Source organism: Vigna radiata, chromosome 7 (genome assembly GCF_000741045.1).
Source record: "Vigna radiata var. radiata cultivar VC1973A chromosome 7, Vradiata_ver6, whole genome shotgun sequence".
Lineage (NCBI taxonomy): Eukaryota > Viridiplantae > Streptophyta > Magnoliopsida > Fabales > Fabaceae > Vigna > Vigna radiata.
In genome coordinates, this window is record NC_028357.1 from 14340763 (window position 1) to 14363889 (window position 23127).

General features: G+C 33.6%; 1 protein-coding gene across 1 annotated transcript; it reads right to left on the reverse strand.

The window, feature by feature from the left end:
• Nucleotides 1–20584: 20584 nt before the first annotated feature.
• On the reverse strand, nucleotides 20585–22645 carry LOC106766101. Its single transcript, XM_014650860.1, has one exon. The coding sequence runs from the start codon at nucleotides 22643–22645 to the stop codon at nucleotides 20585–20587; it is 2061 nt and encodes a 686-aa protein (XP_014506346.1).
• Between the last annotated feature and the right edge of the window lie 482 nt (nucleotides 22646–23127).

Consider the following 23127-nt stretch of genomic DNA (forward strand, 5'->3'; position numbering starts at 1 on the left):
GACCAAAATCAACATTATATGTTGCCCTTTGGATCGAGATTAGTGTTGATTTTTATTTGTTCAATGACTTTACTAGTACATGTGTGATGTGGTCTAACATGGAAAGACAGAGTTGTGGATGGATACCTCTTTGAGTATCAGTAAGTCAGTTAGTAATAATGATGTGGATGTTGCTGACAACGAGTCTAATATGCAAGGTAGTAATGGCTAATATAGGAAATAATTGTCGTCGTCAATGAGTTTGTGCAGATTATTAGTAACAAGAGTGATTAAATATATTTGTGGTCAATATGTTTGATGTTTGTTTCAAATCACGAAGAAGAATGGATCATGTTGAAGCTTTATTATAGGTCTCTTTATATGTGAGACTTAGTGAATGAAGAATATATTCTTAAACTTCGTTAAACACTAGTACAAAAACAACCTATTACGTCGTTCATTTCATGCCTTTAACGATGTATATGGTAGCAACGTTATAGCTAGTGATGTAAATTTACATCGAATAATATCTGGTGAAGTTAATCGAACACCTTTACATCGAATGCAGATATAATTGACGTAAAGTTAACATCTATTATGTAGATCGACGTTAAGATATGTCGTTCAGAATAGAGCTTGACGTCCAATATTTGAATAAATATTTATTTTTATAGAAAGATTTTTCGTCCAATGATCGGGGGAACTGACATAATGTTGACGACAGCGTAGAGGATATGTGATGTAATGTTCATGTCGAAGTGGAAATATGACGTCAATTTTTGAATAAATATTTAAATTTAAAGAATATTTGACGTCAGTTAAGAGGTGAATGATGTAAGGCTGACGTCGAACATGTATACAGTCGACGTTACTATTGTTGAGTCGTAGAATCCCCCGCCCAGCATTTTATTATCATCGTTATCCACTGCATTATATTAACGTCACTCATCGCTTTGAGGGATGTTAAGATACATATATTAACGTCAGACAGTGTATAATTTGACGTTACCATCAGTGTTTTTTTATTAAATTCCGTTCATTTTAGCTCATTTAACCAAACCTGAAATACAGAAACCAGTTTTCCAATTCCTAAATGCACAGAATTAATTAACTTAAACCATGCTATCATCAATTCATGCTATCATCAAAACTTAAAAGAACTCACTTTTCCATTCATTTATTCTAATTAATATATTGACAGTATACATCTATTCGCAGTTAAAAAGCTAGACGAGTAAACAAATGTTACTATCATGAAAAGAAAAACCTAAACTATAACTATTTAAAATGTTTATTCAACAAATATCTTGCCCATTCCTCTTTATTTAAAATGTTTATTCAACAAATATTTAATTTCTATTTATAACTTTAAAACTAAATTAAAACGTAAATATCATTTTTTTATTTGACCTTTAAACTTTCCTCTTAAAACTAATATATGATGTGATCCTTACACAATACATAAAACTGAAAACTTATATAATATATTATATTAACATATATAGTTATATCATTTTATATTTTTTAGCTATTTTAACATAAAATTTTATCAAATAATTATAGTTTAATATACTAAATTAATTACTTTTAGATAAAGATAGTTTTTCAATTTCAATAAAAGTTAAATAAATTTGAAACTATAAACGACTAAAAAGCGTACCATTTAGCATAAAATAAAATGAATTGGTTTTAAATACAAGTATTCAAATTCAAGATACAAAAATAAATTAAAACCATGATGATCTATTACATTTTATGTTGGACACATTCTACAATTTAATTTAGTACTTCTATTTTAGTTTCTAATCAATTATTTTTTTAATCTTTTTTCAATGGTATTATTTGATTTTATTTATTTATTTATTAATTTCTTAATTTCTAGATTAATTCTCTCGTTTGATTCTTAATTTATGGGTATAGGTCTATCCTATTCAATTTAAATTAAAGTTAAGAATCAATTGAAAAAAAGAGTAACCGCATAATCTTCAATTCAATATAAAATTGAGAGAGTTTCTCCAAATAAAATCAAATACTATTGAAATGTAAATATTTAAAATCATAAAAAACCAAATATTCATTATAAGAAAATCTATAATAAATTTAAAAGACACAGTTTTGTAAACTAAAAATTTTGGTATCTATAAAATAGTTTTTATTATTAATAAAAAAAATTATAATTGGTATCTAATGATCTTTAAGTTAATGACTACTGATCTCTAGTTGGTATTTAATGATTTTTTTTTTTTTGTAGTGATTATTATTGTTTTGTGCATACAAATAATTATGGACTTCAATGATATATCATGAATGAAATAGATATTAGAATAACAAAAATATGTTAAAATCTTCAAACCATAAAATTCTAGCTTACATTGTTTGTAAAATCTTGTTTGATATGTTTATGAGACTAAAATATTCTTAAAAATGGTTTAATTGTTGGAAGAGTGATCACTAAAACAACACTTAGATAGTAACTAATTTTAGAGATCAAATAATTAGTCATTATAGTGAGCATTTTAAATACCAAATTATAAAATAAAAACTATTGGTATATAAAATAGTCTTTTTTATGAATAAAAAAATATAATTAGATTGTGAATTGGTCATTATATTAGTCTCTAACATTAGTTATCAATGTTTTGACTATCAAATGAATTAGTACTAAATTGATTAATTTTAGTCAATTAGATCAAAGAATGGCTAGTCATAAGAAAATGAACTATAAGTCTCACATCAAGGCCAATTTATACCAAATTGGGGTATTATCCCTTTTTCTCCTTTAGGCACGAAATTCCTCACCTTATGTGACCCTCTATTCATTCTTAGTCCCATATCCTTTGTAACAAAGAGTGCAAGGGAGCTATGCATCTATTTATAGATCACTTGCCTATTGTAAAAGAACTTTGAAATGGAATGAGATTAATATGTTATTTTGCTATTTGTTTTTATTCTTTGAAAGTCTTAAAAATGGGAGTATTCTATTCTTCGAATATTATCCTAGGAACCTTTCTTAGAGGAGGAACCTAAAACTATCAAGTTATCTTAAGAGACTTTGGAAAAGTTAAGTTTTTGTTTTAAGTCTTTCATTTCCTTAAGGGTGCTTTCATTAATTCATTCAACTATGAGACCTTAAGAGTATTGGAGGACAACATTAAGCTCTCAAAACCTTTCCATTTTCATAATATATGGGAGCTCAAGATTGATTTTACTCTTTGTCACCAAGTTCAATTATTAGTTGGGAGAGCTTAAAGAGATTCTTTATGGAGAAAATTTTCCAACTTTAAGAGTCATCTTCATAAGGTGTGAAATTTGTGAAAATAAGCAACTAGCTATAAAGTGTTTGTATGAGTATTAGGAAATATTCAATAGATTATATACAAGTTCCCCTCATTATCAAATTAGTGAGCAACTCCTTGTTCATTTTTTGTTAACGTCTTACCATTATAAGTAGGAGTATGATTGATTCAACAAGTGGAAGCTTTAAAAAAAACCCAAACCCTAAAAAAATATTGACTGAATCTATGACCACCAACTATGATGAGCAACTTTTGAAGTTCAAAGTAACTATTTTGAAGCACCAATAGGTAGAAAATAAAATATATAACCTTTCTTTTTTGTGAAGCAAATTGCTCAACCCAACAACAGCTAAAGCACATAATCAATCAACTACAATGAATTTGTGTTGATTATGTAGTTAACCTAGCCATGTTACTCATGAATACAACCATCTTATAGGCATGAATAATTTTTTTTTTTGAAAATATACAATGTTGTTACTTTGTTAAAGAAGATTAAGTTGTTGTTTTTTATGATGTTCATATGCAATGAATGGTTTATAATAGGTAAATCTTAATAGGATATGTATGTGTTTTTAGATTAATTATAAAGTCAAATCAAGCAATTTTCGACCGTGGTTGTTTTAATCGAATTTGTAAAATTTTCAATCGGGGTAGACTTGATTGAAATTCGATCAAAAGTGACTTAGCTGAGTATCTTCTATGGCCTTCTTGGCCTATTCGGTTGATTTTAGGCTAGGACTAACTTGGTTGAGTTTTGACTATGCTTGTCCTGACTAAATTCAACCTAATTTTTATCTTTTTAATTCAAAAATATTGTAGTTCAGTTTAAAATTAGTGCAGTTCATTTCAAAAATAGTGTCGTTCAATTCAAAATTAATGCACTTCGAAAACAGGTTAAGTTAATAATAGTTCAGTTCATTTTATATTACATTTTAATATAATTTAATGTAGCAAGTTTGATACAATAAATTAGTCCAATTCAATTCGTTTGAACTAATTTTTAGTTTAGTACAATTCAGAAAAAACTAGTTTCGATTTAGGGTAATTTTTATTAATGCAATTTAGTATAACTCATTTTGTCTTCCTAAACACCGTATATATCATAATTGTTATCACCATAAAAGAATAGGACATAAAAAAGTCATATGATAGATGGGAGAAAAAAATCATACTATTTACCCTTAAAAATCCAATAAAAATGGAGTTGATTTTAGGAAGAAAAAAATCTACACTCTGAAATTTTCAATTTTATATATATATATATATATATATATATATATATATATATGTAGAGTGTCAATATATATCACTCTATCAAATCACATCTTTTAATGATATTAGCACTATAGTCGAAAGATATTTCATTGACTTCTTGAGATCATGTAAGATCTAAAAAATAGAGACTAAAGACAGTAGAATGTTTTAAATAATGATACTTTATTATTTTATTTCAAAAATATCAGTAGTATAGATTAATTTTTCTTATGAGGAGTTTCATTATCTATGAAGCTTTCTCTCTCTAAAACTTCTTTCTTAAAATTTCCTCTACCTTCTCTCTAGAAACCCTAACTCTCTACTCATATGTCGGAAAATCAGAGACCTCCTGAAGGTTCCTTGAGGTGAGATCTTCTCTTCTAGCCGATTGGTTTCAACTATTGGGAGCAAATAGAGATCTTGAAGCTATAGGAGAAATTTTATAGTTCTTAGAATCGTCTGAGCGTCAACCAAATAAGGGATGCTAATTTGTTTATTTTGGATTTAGTATGCATGTGATATTTGATGTTTGTATGATGATGTGATGATTAGTTTATGAATTTTAATTAAATCGTGAAACTTGGTATGTTGGGTGCTTGAAAAGGGTGGTATGTTGAATTAAAAATTGATGCATGTTGGTGTGTCTGGTTTACTGCTAAAGTTGGTTTATTGATGAATTTGTGAATGTAGATTTAGTGAGTTTAGCTGATGTGTTGTTACAGAACTTGGGTATAGGATAAAAAAGTAGAGTGATGAGTCATGTGGTGAGAATAGCAGGAGATCCTTATATGGTTGCATGGATTGAGCTAGTAGTATTACCATTACGCGTTCATGAGGATTATCCTTGCATGGTAACTTGGATTGAGCAAGCAGTATTACCATTGCAAGTGTACGAGGACTAACCTTGTATGGTAGCTTGGACTTAGCCAGTAAAATTACCATTACAAGTGCAAGAACCACTATAACTTGACATTCAAATTATATCCGGATGAGTCAGGCCTGTGCGTATTATATGTTTCTAGAATGTTTGTATACTTGGTTTGGTTTGATGATCTATGTAATAATCTTAGTCATTTTATATTTTCTATTTACACTAGTTTACCCTTTTGTTTGCGTTTGGTTGTATGTTCTTGTGTTTTGTGATCTTGGCTATGATTATTCTATGAATGTGAACAGAGGGTGATGAAATATTTGGAGAGCAGGCATTCAATGGCGGGAGAGTGGATGTTTAGTCTTCTATATATTAGTATCTAGATTTTATAATTTGGTTCTAAGTCTGACAATACCAAATTAAATTTATAGTTATATTTTGTATGACTGTGATGAAACTTTTCATTTTTATTTTGTTCCACTATTGTATCTTATTAATTATGTAATAACTTTCTAGTATATTTTGGAATGTTACATATGACATTAAAATAATTAATAATTATTTCAAATTTTGAAACGAAAAGAAATATTAAGTGGTTTTAATTCAATGACATTGAATAATCTATTACAGTTAAATTGTTAAAATTAGAACTATAATATCATTTATTTTAGTAATTTTGATACATAAGCTTATTAGTTTAACTTATTAATAAATAGATATGTAGCTTTTTTCTTTGTTTAATTAAATTACCAGTTTTGTACAGTTTTAATGTGCGCACATTTTAAATTCTTAATTTTGTTTTATTTATAGTCTCATTCGGTCTATAACATTTCTCTATTATACTTATATTTTTTTTTCTATTTATGTAAAAGTTATTAGTAAGTTTTTACATGTGAATAGTTATTTTGTATAGTTTATCTTATGTTCTTGATAAAGAAAAAAGTTAAAAAGTAAGTTATAGTGGTATTCATGATATTTGTTTGAAGGCTACCTACTTTTTAAATTTTAATAATAAGAATAAATTTTGGAAATAAGCGAAATAATTGTAGTGAAAAAATAAAAAAAATAGAGGAAGAAACAAAATTTATAGCATAAACATAACCCCACTGATAATAAATGAGTTGGTATGGGAAAGAAAAATTTAGATTTTGAGACAGAAATTCAAAGCTTTAGAGGTAAAAATAAATAGCAGTTGCAGCAAACAAAGAATACATACGCGAATCAAGGTATGTGGCATTTGTCAGAGTGATAGCGATTTGTGAGTCATTTCACGCTGCTAAGGTAGCAGCTGCATGTGCAGTTGGTTACGCCTTTTCTTCCTTTCTTCAATCCTCTTCATCCTTTTTCAAATCTTATTCTGGCACTCTTTTCCATACCAAACCAATTTCAATTTTTCTTCTCCTTTTATTCCCCTATTTTTCTTTTAGATTTTATCTTATTTGATTACTTTTATATCGTTAAATTAAACTTAACTTTTACTTTTTAATCATTATTTATTTTAACAAAATTCTTTGAATTTATTGTAAGGCCTTTTCATAAAAAAATAGATATGGATGCATATTTTTAAAATAAAAAATTTGAAGTTAAATGGAGGAAGACACGTGGCATGAGGCGTAGGTTGAAGAATAATAATGATGGTAGAAGCTAAGCTCTTCCTCTTCAACATGTCTCATCTCTCTCAGTGTGTCTGAAACTCACCAATTTTTTGGGAAACAGAACCAATCTGAACCGTTCATCTCTCTGATCTCTGACAACATATGCAGATATTTGACTAGACTATTCCTTCTTTTTATGTTACTTTTTCACCATTGCCAAAGCATTGTGTTTTCTTATTTATTGTCTTCTGTGTTAACTTCGATGCTCTTCACTCCGGCTCAAATTCAAATGCTGCAATGACAAATTCACGATTCTCTTTATTTACAACATATTTTTAAACTGGTTGTAACAATATTAAAACTTGACCTATTTATAGAATTATTAGGTGATAGTATTAGACAAAATTCATCATGAAAGTGTTAAAGACATACAAAATTAATATCTTACAGTCAATTTTGAAAGTTATATATATATATATATATATATATATATATATATATATATATATATATATATATATATATATATTGTTACGCTTCAATTTTGAAAGTTACTTACGCCTATCGGCCAATAAAATTTTTATGAAAAGTTATATACATCAATCAATTCAATAAAAACATTTAGGTTGTGTTTATTTTAAAGAAAAAAAATTGAGAATGAATCTGAAAAAATTTGAATATAAATTAATTGTTTTTTATTTGAATGAATTTAAAAGTAAAGTTGATGAAAATTATTGTAAGATTTGATCGATTTGATAGATAAAAAGATGATTTAATTGTTAGAAATTGAAGATTATCAAAATATTCTTAATAATAAAAATAATATAAAATAATAATAATTAATATTATATATAACTGTAAAAATTATTATAAAAAGAGAAATAAATACAAATTAATTTTTAAAATTTCATTATTATTATTATTATTTTATTAGATTCTCAATTGAAGTCATGTATGTGTAAGGGTAAAACTGATATTTGATTAAATTTCTCTTCAAATCTCTACACATTAGGTATGATTCCAAAATATTGCTTTCTCCCAAAACTTCTCATTTCACTGCCTTCAAATCCTTTTCATTGTCATTAAATCCTTTAAAAGTGAACATCAATTAACTTTCAAATCCATTTGTCCAAATTTCCTTCAATAGTAAATAACCCCAAATAAACACAACACATTAATTATCATGTTTATGTTTACAATTCAACATTACCATCACCTACAAATTTCTCTACTCAGATTATTATAATAATTATTTCAAAAGAGAGACCTAACAACATACCAATAAAAGAAGATGGTATACCAATTATAATTAAACATACACATATTATAAATTTTAAACTACTTCATACTAAATTGCTAATTACTCTAAAATCATGTTTTCTAGTACAAACAAACTTCACACAAGATGTACCGAATATATATACTCAATATTCAAATTTATATATTAGCTTAGATATAAGAAGTTTTACATCATGTAATGGTGAAACAAAGTATAAGATTGTCATGTAATAGTGAAACAAAGTATAAGAGTGATCATATCTAATGTGTGGTCACAATATCTCATGATTAAGGTATGTTAATCAATGACTTTGTTAGAAAAGGAGTCACACTTTAGTTTCCATCATAGAACCTCCTTCAACTCTTCACCTACGATATCCTATTTGAGTTTGTAGTCTAGTAAAGTAAATGATAACTTCTCACCAACACATATCTCAAACCAAATGTATAATACTAAACTAAGAAGGATTTTCACTTTTTCACGAGCAGTCAAAATCCCAAATCATACCATTCAAACATACATGATTTCCATTTCATTATGTCCCTTTCATGCTCATAATCTCCTCTTTATTTCAAAATCTCACTTTCCACTTGATTTTTATATTTTAAGATTACCAAAATTACCTCTTAATTGGTAGTCTCGCTTAATGAGACCAATTACTCGTTTAGCGAATTTTCCAAGAAGAATCCTCGCTCAATAAATAATAGCCTAACATAATGAGTGGAGTATTTAAATCAAAATAGAGATTTATTTGACTAGTGACATAGTACTTTTTGTCAAACTTGAATTTGGTCGTCGCTCAACAAAAATTTGCTTATCCAACAATCAAGTTTCCCTTGACTCTATGCCAAATTCAAATTTGACTTCGTTCATAAAAGAATAACTATTCCATTAAGTCTGCATAATGTAAACACATAATCTGCATTTCAAAGAGTGGTCAACCATTCACATAATTAATCCCTTGCTTCATTCAATATACTAAATTCGATTCATTCAACTAAGTATCAAATAAATATACTCGTTTCACACATTAATCACCACCTTCACTAGTGCAGCTAAGGGAAATGACCGCGTTGTTTTTCCTTATAGGTCGCGGTTCCAGAACCGCGACATATACAGCCGTGGTAAAAAGTTAGTGACTATAGGCCGCGGTTGTAACCACGGTCAAAAGTTCTGCGAATAGACCGCGATTGTAGTAAGAACTGCAACCAAAACCCCTAATATTTAAAAAAAAAAATTGTTGCACTATAGGCCGCGGTTTGAACCGCAGTAAAATACCCAGGAATAAACCGCGGTTCATGCCTTAACCGCGACCCAAAGTCTTTTTTTTCAAAAAAAAATGGAGCACTTTCTACCGCGGTTGCTACCACAACTACGACATGTTCCCACTTTCTACCGCGGTTGTGGTACAACCGCGGCATAATCTCCTACAATTTTTTAAAATAGCAGGTCTGTTTTTGTGATATCCACTATCACAAAAACAGACATGCATATCAAATACACGTTCAAATTCATTTTCAACAGATCAAACACATGTTGAAATGTATTTTAACATCAAATAAATTACAAAGTCTAATAAAATACAATCTAATCAAATGCAATGTTTAAATCTAGTAACTAAGAACTATTATATAATCTAACTATATACTTTGCAGCAACTTTCCTTATGAATGACAGTGGCTTCTCAGGAACTGGTGTAGTAGTCTTGAAACTCTGCACAAGACAATTGATATTAATTAGTGTATATGAATTCTAAATTTTGGAAAAAATCAAAATTTGTTAAAGTTAAATATTACCGTTACACTACATATGAGAACGAATAATATGGGTCATCCAATACATTACATAGTATCCGCACTCATATGACCCACTCTGTCTGTTACACTACAATATATCATCACAATTGTAAATAGTTAGTGAAAAACATTAAAACAAAACAACTATAAGAAATTATGGCTTTATCATGTGTCAAACCTTGAGAGAAATCCATGCAGTCTTTCTAGTGTTTGTAATTGATCTCCCAACCATCATCATACTTGCTGGAATAAAACTATATATATAAAAAAAGAGTTTTAGCATTCATTTATATAAAAAAAAAGTCCAAACATTGAGGTTCTTACCAATCAACTAGTTGTCTGAGATTTGTGGGAGCAGGCCTGTGCAATGAGCAGAACCATAAAGCATAGCTCTCGTGCATAGAAATAACAAGAAGCTGCCAATGACGCCTTGAAATTCATAATAACTTAACTATTATATATTAAAATCACATATGGAACTTTATTATGTTAATAAAGTTCACTTTACCCAGATATATAAGGCAACAAATATATTTTCTTGCTGCTTGCAAAATTTCTTATGAGATTTGTGTTGATGTGATCAAAATCATTTGATTCGTGAATGGATTGGGGATCAATGAATCCATAATCATCAGANTGNCCCAACTTGTTANTGGTCCCACACAAATACCTGAAATCAAAAGTTAACTTTGATATAAGGATATTTGATATANAAATCAATTTTATATATAAATAATTGCTCATAGACTTACATCATCCATAGCTGAATAATTGTAATATTCAACTCTTGTGTTCCCGAAGCAAGCTCTCTGACATCTGAGCCATGAAGGTATAATGGGACCTCAGANNCTCTCCCAAATACATTAGAATCATATTCAACCTCCAAAGGCTTATCTTCAAGGATGTCAGCAAGTAGCTGTAATGAACCAAGAGGGTCGTCCTCAAATAGAGAAATCTTCTCTTGTGCTTGCGTCTGTTGTTACATGGAAAAATAAGATAAGTTTTGACACCAATAACATGTAAACTTTAAAATTGAGAAGTGTAAAGAAGAATTCCATACCGGGGGTCAGAAACTGAACCAATCAAATGTTTAGGCCAAGCGATAAAGGACTTGAATGCTTGTTCCACAGTGAAAATCTCATCTGTGGCCAGAGGAACTGAGGCATTTGGTATGATCATTTCGTCTATTGAGACCTTCACCTCATCCTCTGATAGCTGCATACCATGAACAACAGTCACTGCCTTGAACATTGTTCCACGAGCTACCAGGACCATCTCGGTATCGTCTAAAATGTATAGCAAACATGGACTAGCATCGTCCATGTCATCCCCTGGGACGGCTGGTGCTGAACAACTTCCTTTCCCTCTTTTCCTTGTCAGAGTAAATGTTAGATTATACAAAAGAGAAATAATTGCACATAAATGTTTATTAAGTTTACCTGTGGGAGGCACAACATGTTCCTATTCCTGTACAGGAGATGGCACCGAGCGCATGCCATAGGTCTCAAACTGCTGCTGGAACATGGAGCTGAACTCACTATACAATTCAGCCCTAAGCTCTAATCTAACCTTGTTTGTGATCTCGTCCGTAAGGTCGGCTAGAACCTTTTTTGTGATCTCTTGTGTCATCCTTTCTTTTTGTTCTTCGATGTATGCATATGAAGGCTGACGAGAAGAGCTCCCAAAATAATCTCGAATTCCTACTCCAGGACCAACAGCACGTACACGTCCAGGGTGCTCAGGTCGTCCAATCGCAGCTGTAAGAATATCCTGGCGATCCTCTGGAGTGAATTGACCTTGGGAGCTCTGCTCAACCAAGGAGTCCTGTAACATCACAAAACATCATTATTCTTTAAGAAGTTCAATGTAGTATGCATAATGAAATTATTATTATTTTAGGAACAGTGATAACTTACAATTCTTTCAGAAATTTCCCGTGTAGTGTCAGAAGAGTAGGTGCCCGATGGTCTCATACGAGCCAACTTCCATTTTTCATGTCTAGAAGGTGGAGAAGGAGGCTGAAGGGGGCTACCACCTTGAGATGGTGGTTTAGCATCTGCCTTTTGCTTGAGGATTTTCTCCTCAAGCTTCCTATACCCACCACGAGATAATAGGTGGGGGTTTTTGTGATGAGCACTTGTTCCTTGTGCTTTGCTTCTAATTGCCTATCACATATGTTTAATTAATTAGTTCATATGATATATATTTGTTAATGAGGAATAGAATAATATCAACTATACTAACCTTCCATTCCTCTGTCGTCCGACTCTCTACAAAGAGCCGCCAAGTTTCCTCATCAATGGACTTATATGAACTACATGGAGACTTATTTTTATGCTTTCCAAAGATATATCTTGATGTCAACTTACTTTTAAAGTTTCTGAAGTTTTCAGCAACAATTGACAAACACTTATTTCTAAGTGTTGTGACATTTGGAATGTCAAATGTCAGCTGAAATAAACATAATAAAGTGGTATCAGTACAAAATTATCAATATAAAAAAATTGTAATTCAAATTATATTAACTAACTTACCAATATATCGTTCCATATAATGTTCCGATCAACCTCAGACACATAGTCAAAAGATGGAGTCAAAATACTAATCTTATCACGTGTCACTACTCCAAGGTATGATCGGAAGTCATCTGCACAGGGGCTAGTTGCCACACCCGTGATCATGTTCACATTCACTAGAGTTCTTTCACTACTATTCTTTCTGATCAAAAGTTGTTTCATTCTGGTGGGTCCTCTAATGGATCTGGTAGGGGGAGCTTCATCCCCTGAAGAATGTGGATGATCAACCATATATCTGTCAAAATAAATAGCAACATGAAATATTAATAAAAGACTTATGTAATATCATATAATTTAACAAAACATGTAATAGTAATCATAGGAAATATATAAAAGGAAAACTTATGTGATATTAATAAAATACTTATACAGAAATTGTAAATTCATACATAAAGATATGGATTCATCATATGTATATTCCCTCATCATGATCTGACCGAATTGCATGTACATCGTCGTCAACTAGAGATTGGTCATCAAAATTTGTTGTAGTTTGAAATGAATGGTTGTCAGCAATATGAATATTAATCAGATTGTCTTCGTTAACCTCAATTTGTTTTTTACCTTGAAGAGCGACATACCAATGGTCAGACGCAGGATCTTTGACATAAAAAACCTGAGATGCTTGATGTACCATGATAAACTGTTCGTCTCGGTAACCCACCTTTCGAAAATCAACCAATGTCATACCTGATTCATCTATTTTCACACCACTCTTATTGTCAAACCACTTACATTTGAACAATGGAACAAAAAATTTGGTGTAATCAACCTCCCATATCTCTTCTATTATACCACAATATCTCATTGATCCAAGTACAGGAGATTGATCTTTTGATGTGGAAAATTGAAGCGACTCAGCTTCTAAACTGACTCCACTATTTTGTACTGTGCTTTTATCATCCAAAGTCTTTGTATAAAATGTGCAATTATTGACTTCATAACTTGTACAACACACAACATTCAAACTTTAAACCACTTGCAAGACACAATAAAGTTTGAGAAGAATGTGGCTCTTTGTCAATTTCAGATTTGAACCAAGACATAAATGTTTTGTTATGCTCCATCAACTGCCATTTCTCTGATTGTCTTGGATTTTTATTCTTAACAATGGCTTTGTGTGCTTCCAAAAAAGGGATCACCTCATCTGTGTTGTTCAATATATAAAGATGCGCTTGCAACAATTCTTCGCGATCTTTTGTTACCACATTCACACTTCGGATGCTTTTACTTGTAGAAAATTTATTCAACCATGATGTGCGTGGAACTCCTATTGGATTCGTTGATGTCATGTAATCTGAACAAAACTCGATACTTTCTTCAGCAATATACCTTTCAATCATTGAACCTTCAGGATGATATGGATTTTTAACGTACCCTTTCAAAATCTTCATATAACGCTCAATAGGATACATCCATCTTAAGTATACCGGTCCGCACATCTTGATTTCTCTAACCAAATGAACAAGTAAATGTACCATGATGTCAAAAAAAGATGGAGGGAAAAACATCTCTAGTTGACACAAGATGATAACAATCTCGGCTTGAAGTTCATCTAACTTTGTTAGATCGATGACTTTACTACATATTGACGAGAAAAATGAACACAACCTGTGTATGGTCTGCCTAACATTTTTAGGCAAAATTCCATGAATAGCCACTGGTAAGAATTGTTGCATTAAGACGTGACAGTCGTGAGACTTCATGCCAACAAGCTTTAAGTCCTGCATCGACACTAAACTCTTCATATTTGAAGAGTATCCTTGTGGTACCTTGATACTCTTTAAACAAAGGAGAAAACTTATCTTCTCTTGTCTAGACACTGTGAACATGCAATGGGCAAATAAGTACGTTTACCAATCTCCTTGGGTGCCAACTCTTCTTGGATATTCATGTCAACCAAATCCAAACGAGCATTCACTCCATCTTTTGTCTTTCCCTGAATGTTGAGTAGTGTATCAATCAAGCTATCACACACATTCTTCTCTACATGCATCACATCTATGCAATGTCGAACATCTAACTTTGACCAATATGGAAGATCAAAGAATATTGATTTCTTCTTCCAAGGGGTCGTTACAGATGACTTGTTGGATGTTTTCCCAAATACATGATGTATTTTATTAACTTTTTCAAGAATTTGAAGGCCAGTAAGTGGATTTGGTGCTTCGTCCCTCTCTTGATCTCCATGGATGATTATGTTTTAGAAATCTCCGATGACGCAGATACACAGTCTTTCTTCCGTGTTTCAATTGATGAACTGTAGTGTTTTCTTCACAGATAGGACATGCTTGATGACCCTTGACACTGTATCCTGACAAATTACCATAAGCTGGAAAGTCATTAATGGTGCAAAATAACATTGCACGCATCCAAAAAGTCTCAGAAGCGAATGCATCAAATATTTCAACCCCATCAACCCACAAAAACTTCAAGTCTTCAACTAGTGGGCTTAGATAAACATCTATGTCATTTCCAGGCTGCTTTGGACCACATATCATCATAGACAACATCATGTACTTCCTCTTCATGCACAATGTAGGAGATAAGTAGTAAATTATCAATATAACTGGCCAACAACTGTGATTGGTACTCAGATTACCAAATGGGTTCATTCCATCAATGGCTATACCAAGCCAAAGATTTCTAAACTCTTTACCAAATTGGGAGAATTGTTGATCAATATTTTTCCATTGCTTTGAATCAGCTGGATGACGAAGCAACCCGTGAATTTTTCTCTCATCTGCATGCCATCTAAGGTTTTTAGCATCTTTGGGATTCACAAACAAACACTTAAGTCTGGGCACTATTGGAAGGTACCATACTACTTTCAAAGCAGATCCATCTTTTTCTATCTGACCATTATCTTCACTATTATTTCTTGACTTGTATCATGATAACCCACATTTTGGACACTTTGTCCAAAATTCAAACTCTTTCCTATATAAAATGCAGTCATTGGGATAAGCATGTATCCTTTTATACTCCATACCCATTGGACAAAGAATTTTCTTCGCATCATAATTACGAGTGGGTAGTGTATTTCTATTTGGCAGCATTTCATTCAACAACATCAAAAATTCTGTAAAACTTTTATCAGTTCATCCATTGCTCGCCTTTAAATGCATAAGCCTTAACACCGCTGACAAACGTGTGAACTTAGTTGAACCGACATACAAAGGTGTTTCCGCATCAGTCGACATCGTCTCATACACATGAGCTTTGGCAAAATTTTCTGCGCCAACATCGCGGATCATGTCCTCTAATTTGTCTTCATCCGGTCGATCTTCTTCCATGGTGGAATCAATAACGTTTTCAGTTTGCAAGTCACTTGGAAAGTGCATTTCTTCGCCGTGCCATATCCATGTTGCATAACATCTTAGGAAACCATCACAGATAAGATGTTCTCTAATTTGGGTTGCGTTCAACTTTCTCCCATTCAAATAGTTCACACAAGGACATCTAAACTTCACTTCATCATCACTTCTACCCTCATTACGTTGTGCAAATTGTATAAATTCCTCTACTCCTCTCTCGTACTCAGCAATAATACGTGGTAAATTAATCCAATTTCAATCCATTCCTAAATTTTACAAAATTAGAATTATACGATTTTCTATATAAAATTATCAATTCAATCATACAATCAATTCAGTCATACAATCATACAATTAATAATCATTCAAATGACCAATTCAAACATTCTATCACAAATAATTACATATGAGAATTATCACAGTTTGTCTATAGGAATCATTGAATCACATAATTTTGATTCTATAATAAATCTACTAAAGAAAGTTCATAGCATATTATTAAAATTAAATAAATTTGTTGATTAAAAAAATTAAATAAATTTCATCTACCTCTATTCCAATCCTTTCCCCTACAAGCAAACATACTTTGTCTCTTAATGAACCACCAAAACCACAACAAATTCGACAAAAACGATCAAAGCCACAACAAGATATTCAAACCTAGCATTTCAATATAGCAGAAAAATTTCATCAGAGAAGAAAATGGAACGTACCCGGGGTAGCAGAGATGGCACGACGGTAGAGGATGGCGCGGCGGCAGAGGCTGGCGCGACGGCAGAGGATGGCGCGACGGACAACCGGGATGGCGCGGCGGCAGAGATGGTCTGCGACAGAGATGGTGCGGCAGCAGCGAATTCGCGCACGACAGAGGCTGGCGTGACGACAGAGGATGACGCGAGGGACATACGGGATGGCGCGACGGAAGAGATGGTCTGCGATAGAAATAGCGTGACAGCAGCGGAATCGCGTGGAGGCAGAGGATAAAGCTTCAGAATCGCGTGGAGAAGATGAAATTGTTCAGTGTTTTTTATATTTTAACCTGCGAAGGGGAATATGTCGCGGTTAACAACTTACCCGCGGTAATAAAGGGGTATATGTCACGGTTCCCACCTTAACCGCGACCTATCCTCCTTAAAAAAATAATGAAAATGGCATTTTTGAAATTATTTTTCAAACTATATGCCGCGGTTCAGTGGGCAACCGCGGTATATACCCTTAAATATTTCAAATTTATTCAGATCAGGGAATAGGCCGCGGTTGCTCTGAGAACCGCGGCCTATTCCCTAACATTCTAAATACTCAATTGTCTCCCCAACTGTCTTTTGGGGAATGTCAGAAGGTAGCAGGGGAAAATATGCCGCGGTTCTTATAGCAATCGCGACATATACCCCTGCTACTTTTTTATATTCCCCACGTTGCCAGCCCCTACAATAAATTGGCAGGGGAATAGGCCGCGGTTCTCTGCACAATCGCGGCCTATTCCCCTGCCAATTTATTACAGGTGCTGACTGATGGGGAATGTCAGAAGGTAGCATGAGGTATATGCCACAGTTGCTCTGAGAACCGCGGCATATTCCCCTGCTATTTAATTTTTTCCTGACGTGGCGTCAAAGGATGATGGTTGACTAGGTATAGGCCGCAGTTCCCCTTTGAACTGCGGCCTATAAGTGCAAATTATTTACAAAATTGCCACCGCGCACCATTATGCTGCGGTTTCTAGTGAGCCGTGGCATAATGTACGCTGCATAAAGCCTATTTTTCAGTAGTGCTTCCATCTTAATACCTAGTTCCACAATTATCATAGATTTCACATTTAACACGTTACATATACTAATCCAATTACATCAAACATGATCTAACAATCAAAATCAGAACAATTAAAATATAACAAAATTAACTTTAGAGTAAATTAAAACTTTTTGTTAAAATTATTATTTTTATTTAGTTTACCTAATTTTTTATATACTATGTATAAGATCTCTAATCTCTTTTTACATAACCAAATTTTGAAAGAATGGCTTGACTTTGAGACTAACTGGTTCAATTTTAAAATGTTAAAAAAAATCATAAATTTAAGCTATGACAAACTAAAATTTTATAAGAATGTATACTAATTTAAACGTATTTTATATAAAATTAACGTAGTGGATTATAATTTCTATATTTTCTCATCTTTTTAAAATTAAAAACTACTGTTATTAACTTTTACAAAAATAGGTGGATTTTGAATTTAATTCTTATAATATATATTTTTCTTTTCATCTATCAAACACAAATTTTTTATAAAATTAAAAAAAAAACTAAATATTTTTATTGATATATTTTGAAATAAGTTATATTCAGTTAAAATAGTTTTTATATGCTCTAACGCCTTGACAACTAAATGTGATTTGTACTCACTCGCACACTTTCTGGAAAAACTTCCTAGAAGATCACCCATCCGTAAACTACTCCAGGTTAAGCACGCTTAACCATGAAGTTCTTATTATGAGTTGGGCTACTGAAAAGCAAATGCATTTGTTGATATGAGTAGCTAAATTAAATCCTTTAAGCTATCCTTCAACCGTATAGTCCCATACCTATACAGTCTCTAGATCCCTCTCATTCCGGTGTATGTTCGATTCTTCCATGTGCCCCTTCCACTGAAGCCTGCCAGGAGCCGCTCCTTGTTTGTGCCTCTTGCACTTCGTGCCTCTTGCACCGACGATCACTCCCCGCCCTCGTTAGTGCCCGGGTGTCACATGCATGTGACATCCCAATAATATACGGCATGCATATATAGTCTAGACGTCATCCATTATAATAAAGGAAAGCAGTTAGAGATGTAACTAAAGGTATAAAGGATTACAGTCATCCTTAAAATAGCTGAAAATTTAAAATGGAGTACTAGTGTTTCTCCCTTAAAATACAGAGAATTTAAAAAATTAGAACATAACGAAGTTCTTCAAAATATCCTAGAACAAGGGAAATAAAGCCCAGTGAACTAGGAAACAACATTGTCATCCCCATCAAGAGCTGTTTCCAAAGTATCCTCCTTGTCATCTGCTCCCATCCAAGTGGAGGATCATCGCAAAAGAAAACAAACGCAGACATGGCACAACACAAACAAGCAAGCAAGGGTGAGCTAATTATATAAAAAGCATGCGTCATGTCAAGCATAGAATATACAAGAGTTAATCTCAAATCATAACAGATTAAGGCATGTGTCCTAACAGGTTAAATACTAGACTTGACTCGTCCGGACTTTAGAATGAGAGTCGAGCTATGACGGGTCATGCATCCGTGGTAGCTTATGAAAACTTGGGTTCCCCACCTTGTTGGGAAAATCTCAGCATGCACACTCATAACATGACCCACACAAATAATTTTACTCTTCAATCCATTGTGGGTGATTTTTATTAAACATTGACAACCTTTAAATAGGTGCAAATCAGGCCTTGGGCCAAGTACAAATAATAAAAACTGACAATAAAATATCAACTTACCTAAAAATAAAATAAGCTTCTTCTATCATAAAATAATATTGTACCTAATAAACACAAAATCATAACTACCCATTCCTCTTTTATTTCTATCAAATCAAACCAAATATTACTATACCCAAACCTAATAAAATAATAAATCTCTGAAATTTAAGTTTATCCCAACACACCCTGCCACACTCACGAGGTTAGCCTGTTCCGCGCCTTGGAGCATACTGGAAGCCTCCAAGACTAAGACCTCCTGCTACTCCTCACCACATGGTTCAACCCTCTTTGCGTGAGAAGAAAGACCATTGGAGCATCAGGAAGACCCCCAAGACTGAGCTCCTACTTTCATTCTAAAACACTAAGAATCTCACCGAGAGACTCTACACATTTGATAGTTAGTTTAAAACTTGAATTATACTTGTACCACTTCATGCTCTTGTACACTTCACCACAAACCACACACTTCTGTTGCAACAATAACCATTCATAATATTGTAAAGTATACTCCCAACATGCTTCTCAGACCAAACCATATCAACATAAATCATTGCAAGTAACCAAACAAGAAAACAAGAAAACAAGAAAACATAGTGCCTTTCGCTAAGCGCACCCAACTCGCATAGCAAATCCAGGTTGGTTCGCATAGCGCACACACCCCTTTCGGCTTGCGAATTAATTTGCCCAGGCATCAGACTCTTGGGTCTCTCGCATAGTGCACACAGGCCGCATAGCGAGAGAGACTGGGAAGAGAGCTCCTCCCTGGAGTGACTTGCTATGCGAGAATATCCGCATAGCGAGTCTGCTGATCAGCAAAATGCCAATTCTGCAGAATCATGCAACTCCTACTCCTCCCACCAAATCAAACCCTCCAACCTAACTTCTAACACCCCAAACACGTGATATAAACCTATTTAAACTGGCCTAACTAGTTTTACACATTCCTATAGTGATCTTAAAGTGATTGTTGAAAGGCTTTTATGTCGCGCTAAAAGTCAACAAGTCCAGTCCCCTAATGTAGTATAGGGTTGACCAGAAATCAATCCAAAGACTCAGCAAACTTAAGATTAAAGTGTGGAGTTATATCTTGTTATTTTTTTATTAACTATCTACTAATGCAAGGGGGACATTTAAAATGAATAAAACTGAAATTAAAAAGAAAAGNGTTTTTCACCCTTTTTCGAGGCATGTGTGGAGTCCAATTCCTCCTCCTCTTCTAGGGCCTGCAATCCCATTTTTTTAAAGCAATTTTCTTCACCCCAGGTGCAGAATTCAGATTGCAATTCTTCCTCTACCATGTCCCAACCAGATTGTTCTAGCAGCTCCAAATTATTACAACAAATGTCTGAATAGCTGAACAAATCTGAATGGTTTTCCAGGGGGTGGCTCATGGCTTCAAAAATATTAAATCTGACCTGGGTGTCTCCAAATTCCATAGTTAAATGTCCTTCATGCACATTGATAATGGTTTTTGCTGTCATTAAAAATGGTCTTCCCAAAATCAATGTAGGANTTTGCCTTGAATCCTCACCTTCCATCTCTAGCACATAAAAATCTGCTGGAAACATCAACTGGTTTACCCTCACCAGCACATCCTCCACAATGCCGAAAGGTTTTGCAGTACTTCTATTGGCCAGCTGGACGATAACAGAAGTAGGTTTTAATGTTCCTAAGTGTAGAGCCCTGTAAACAGAACTAGGCATTACNTTTATAGATGCCCCCAAGTCTACTAAAGCCTTTGCAATGGTAAGTTCACCAATGGTGCATGGGATAGTAAAATGTCCTGGATCACTATGTTTAGGAGGCAATCCCAACTTGGAAATAGTGGAAATGTTCTTGATTTGTGGCCTCCTCAGTCCTCTTTTGTATGTGCACACTTCTTTAAGGAACTTGGCATATTTAGGCACCTGTTTGATTGCTTCCAGCAGAGGCATATTGATTTCAACCTTCTGAAAAATCTTCAATAAATCAGCATCAGTTTCCAACTTCTTTGCTGCAGGTGCAGATTTAACAGGGAAGGGTGGTTCAATTATTATTTCAGGTTGCTGCTCATTCTCAACATTTTTCTCTTTCTCAACTGAAACATNCANCTCTTTTCCACTTCTTAACATGACTGCACTGGTACTAGCAGTCCTATTTAACTTCACCTCTTTTTGTTGGGCTGGCTGCATCTTCCCCAGCTTAGCATTTCCTCTCAAGTGAGGAGGAATGTACTTGGTATTTCCATTCTCCTCTGGAGGGTTAGCTTCCACTCTTACACTGCTCTTTTTATCATCTTCAATAGAGCCAGCTGATTGTTCATTTTCCAAATAATTTTGTTGAAGCTCCTGCGATTCCTTTGTGCTCCAGTTCTCTTTCCAATTTATGGCTGCTGCATCACAGTTTGCATTTTCTATGTTCTCAGACCATTCTAACACCCCTGATGTTGTCCTCTTATCCTCTGATGTTGTCCTCTTATCCTCTAAAGGTTCCTGGTTCAGCAGCTTCACTTTTTCCACCAACTGGGACATCACTTGAGTCAATTCCCTTAAGTCCTTCGATTCTGTCCTNATTTCTGGTACAGTTTCAGCAGCTTTATTGTACAAAGATCCTTGATAAGAGCATTCAGCCATATTACTCAATAGCTGTNTTGCTTCAGCTGGAGTTTTATTCATTAAAGACCCTCCAGCAGCCACATCAATCAGCATTCTTTCCCTTTGCAGCAGACCTTCATAGAAGTATGTAAGGAGCAAAGAATCCTGCAGCTGATGATTTGGGCACATGAGGCATAATCGATTAAATCTGTCCCAGAAATCAGCCAAACTTTCATTCTGCCCTTGCTCAATGGTGCAGATCTGCCTCCTAAAATGAGATACCCTTGATGCTGGGAAAAATCTGTTTAAAAATCTAAGCTGCATCTCTTGCCAACTTCCAAAAGGTTGTTGTTGGTAAATCATCCAATGCCTAGCATTATCTTGCAGGGATAGGGGGAAAGCCTTCCTCATGACCAGTTCTTCATTAGCTCCAGATGGTTTCATGGAAGAACACACCAGAATAAATTCTCTGATATGTTGATGGGGGTCCTCATGCTCCCATCCATGGAAGGTGGGCAGCAGCCTTATGAANCCAGGNTTAAGCTCAACTCCAGAAGCATTCTGCTCCAGAGGTAATTGAGTGCACACCAGCTGNTGACCTATTTCCTGGTAGGTCAGATCTCTCATGGACTTCTCCATAGGACAAGTCTTGCGAAACAGCCCAGTTACAGCACTCTCAAGCCACTAAAACTACCCCACACCGAATTCACTAATTCCCCAAGGTTTGGCAGAACACACTCAGCCTAAACCTCTCAGCAAAAATGCTAATCAAGCACAAAGAAACAAGAAAAATAACANCAGGACAGCTTCCAGAATTAAAATTCAGTGACTAAAACAACACAAAGACTGAATATTTACACTATCACAGCTACAAAAACAGAGCCTAAACTATAAAGAAACAGATATTAACACTAAACAGAAATATGATCTAGAAAACAAATCTAATCAAGACTAACCTAACACTCTAAGACTCAATTCGCCGAGTCCCCGGCAACGGCGCCATTTGTTGAAAGGCTTTTATGTCGTGCTAAAAGTCAACAAGTCCAGTCCCCTAATGTAGTATAGGGTTGACCAGAAATCAATCCAAAGACTCAGCAAACTTAAGATTAAAGTGTGGAGTT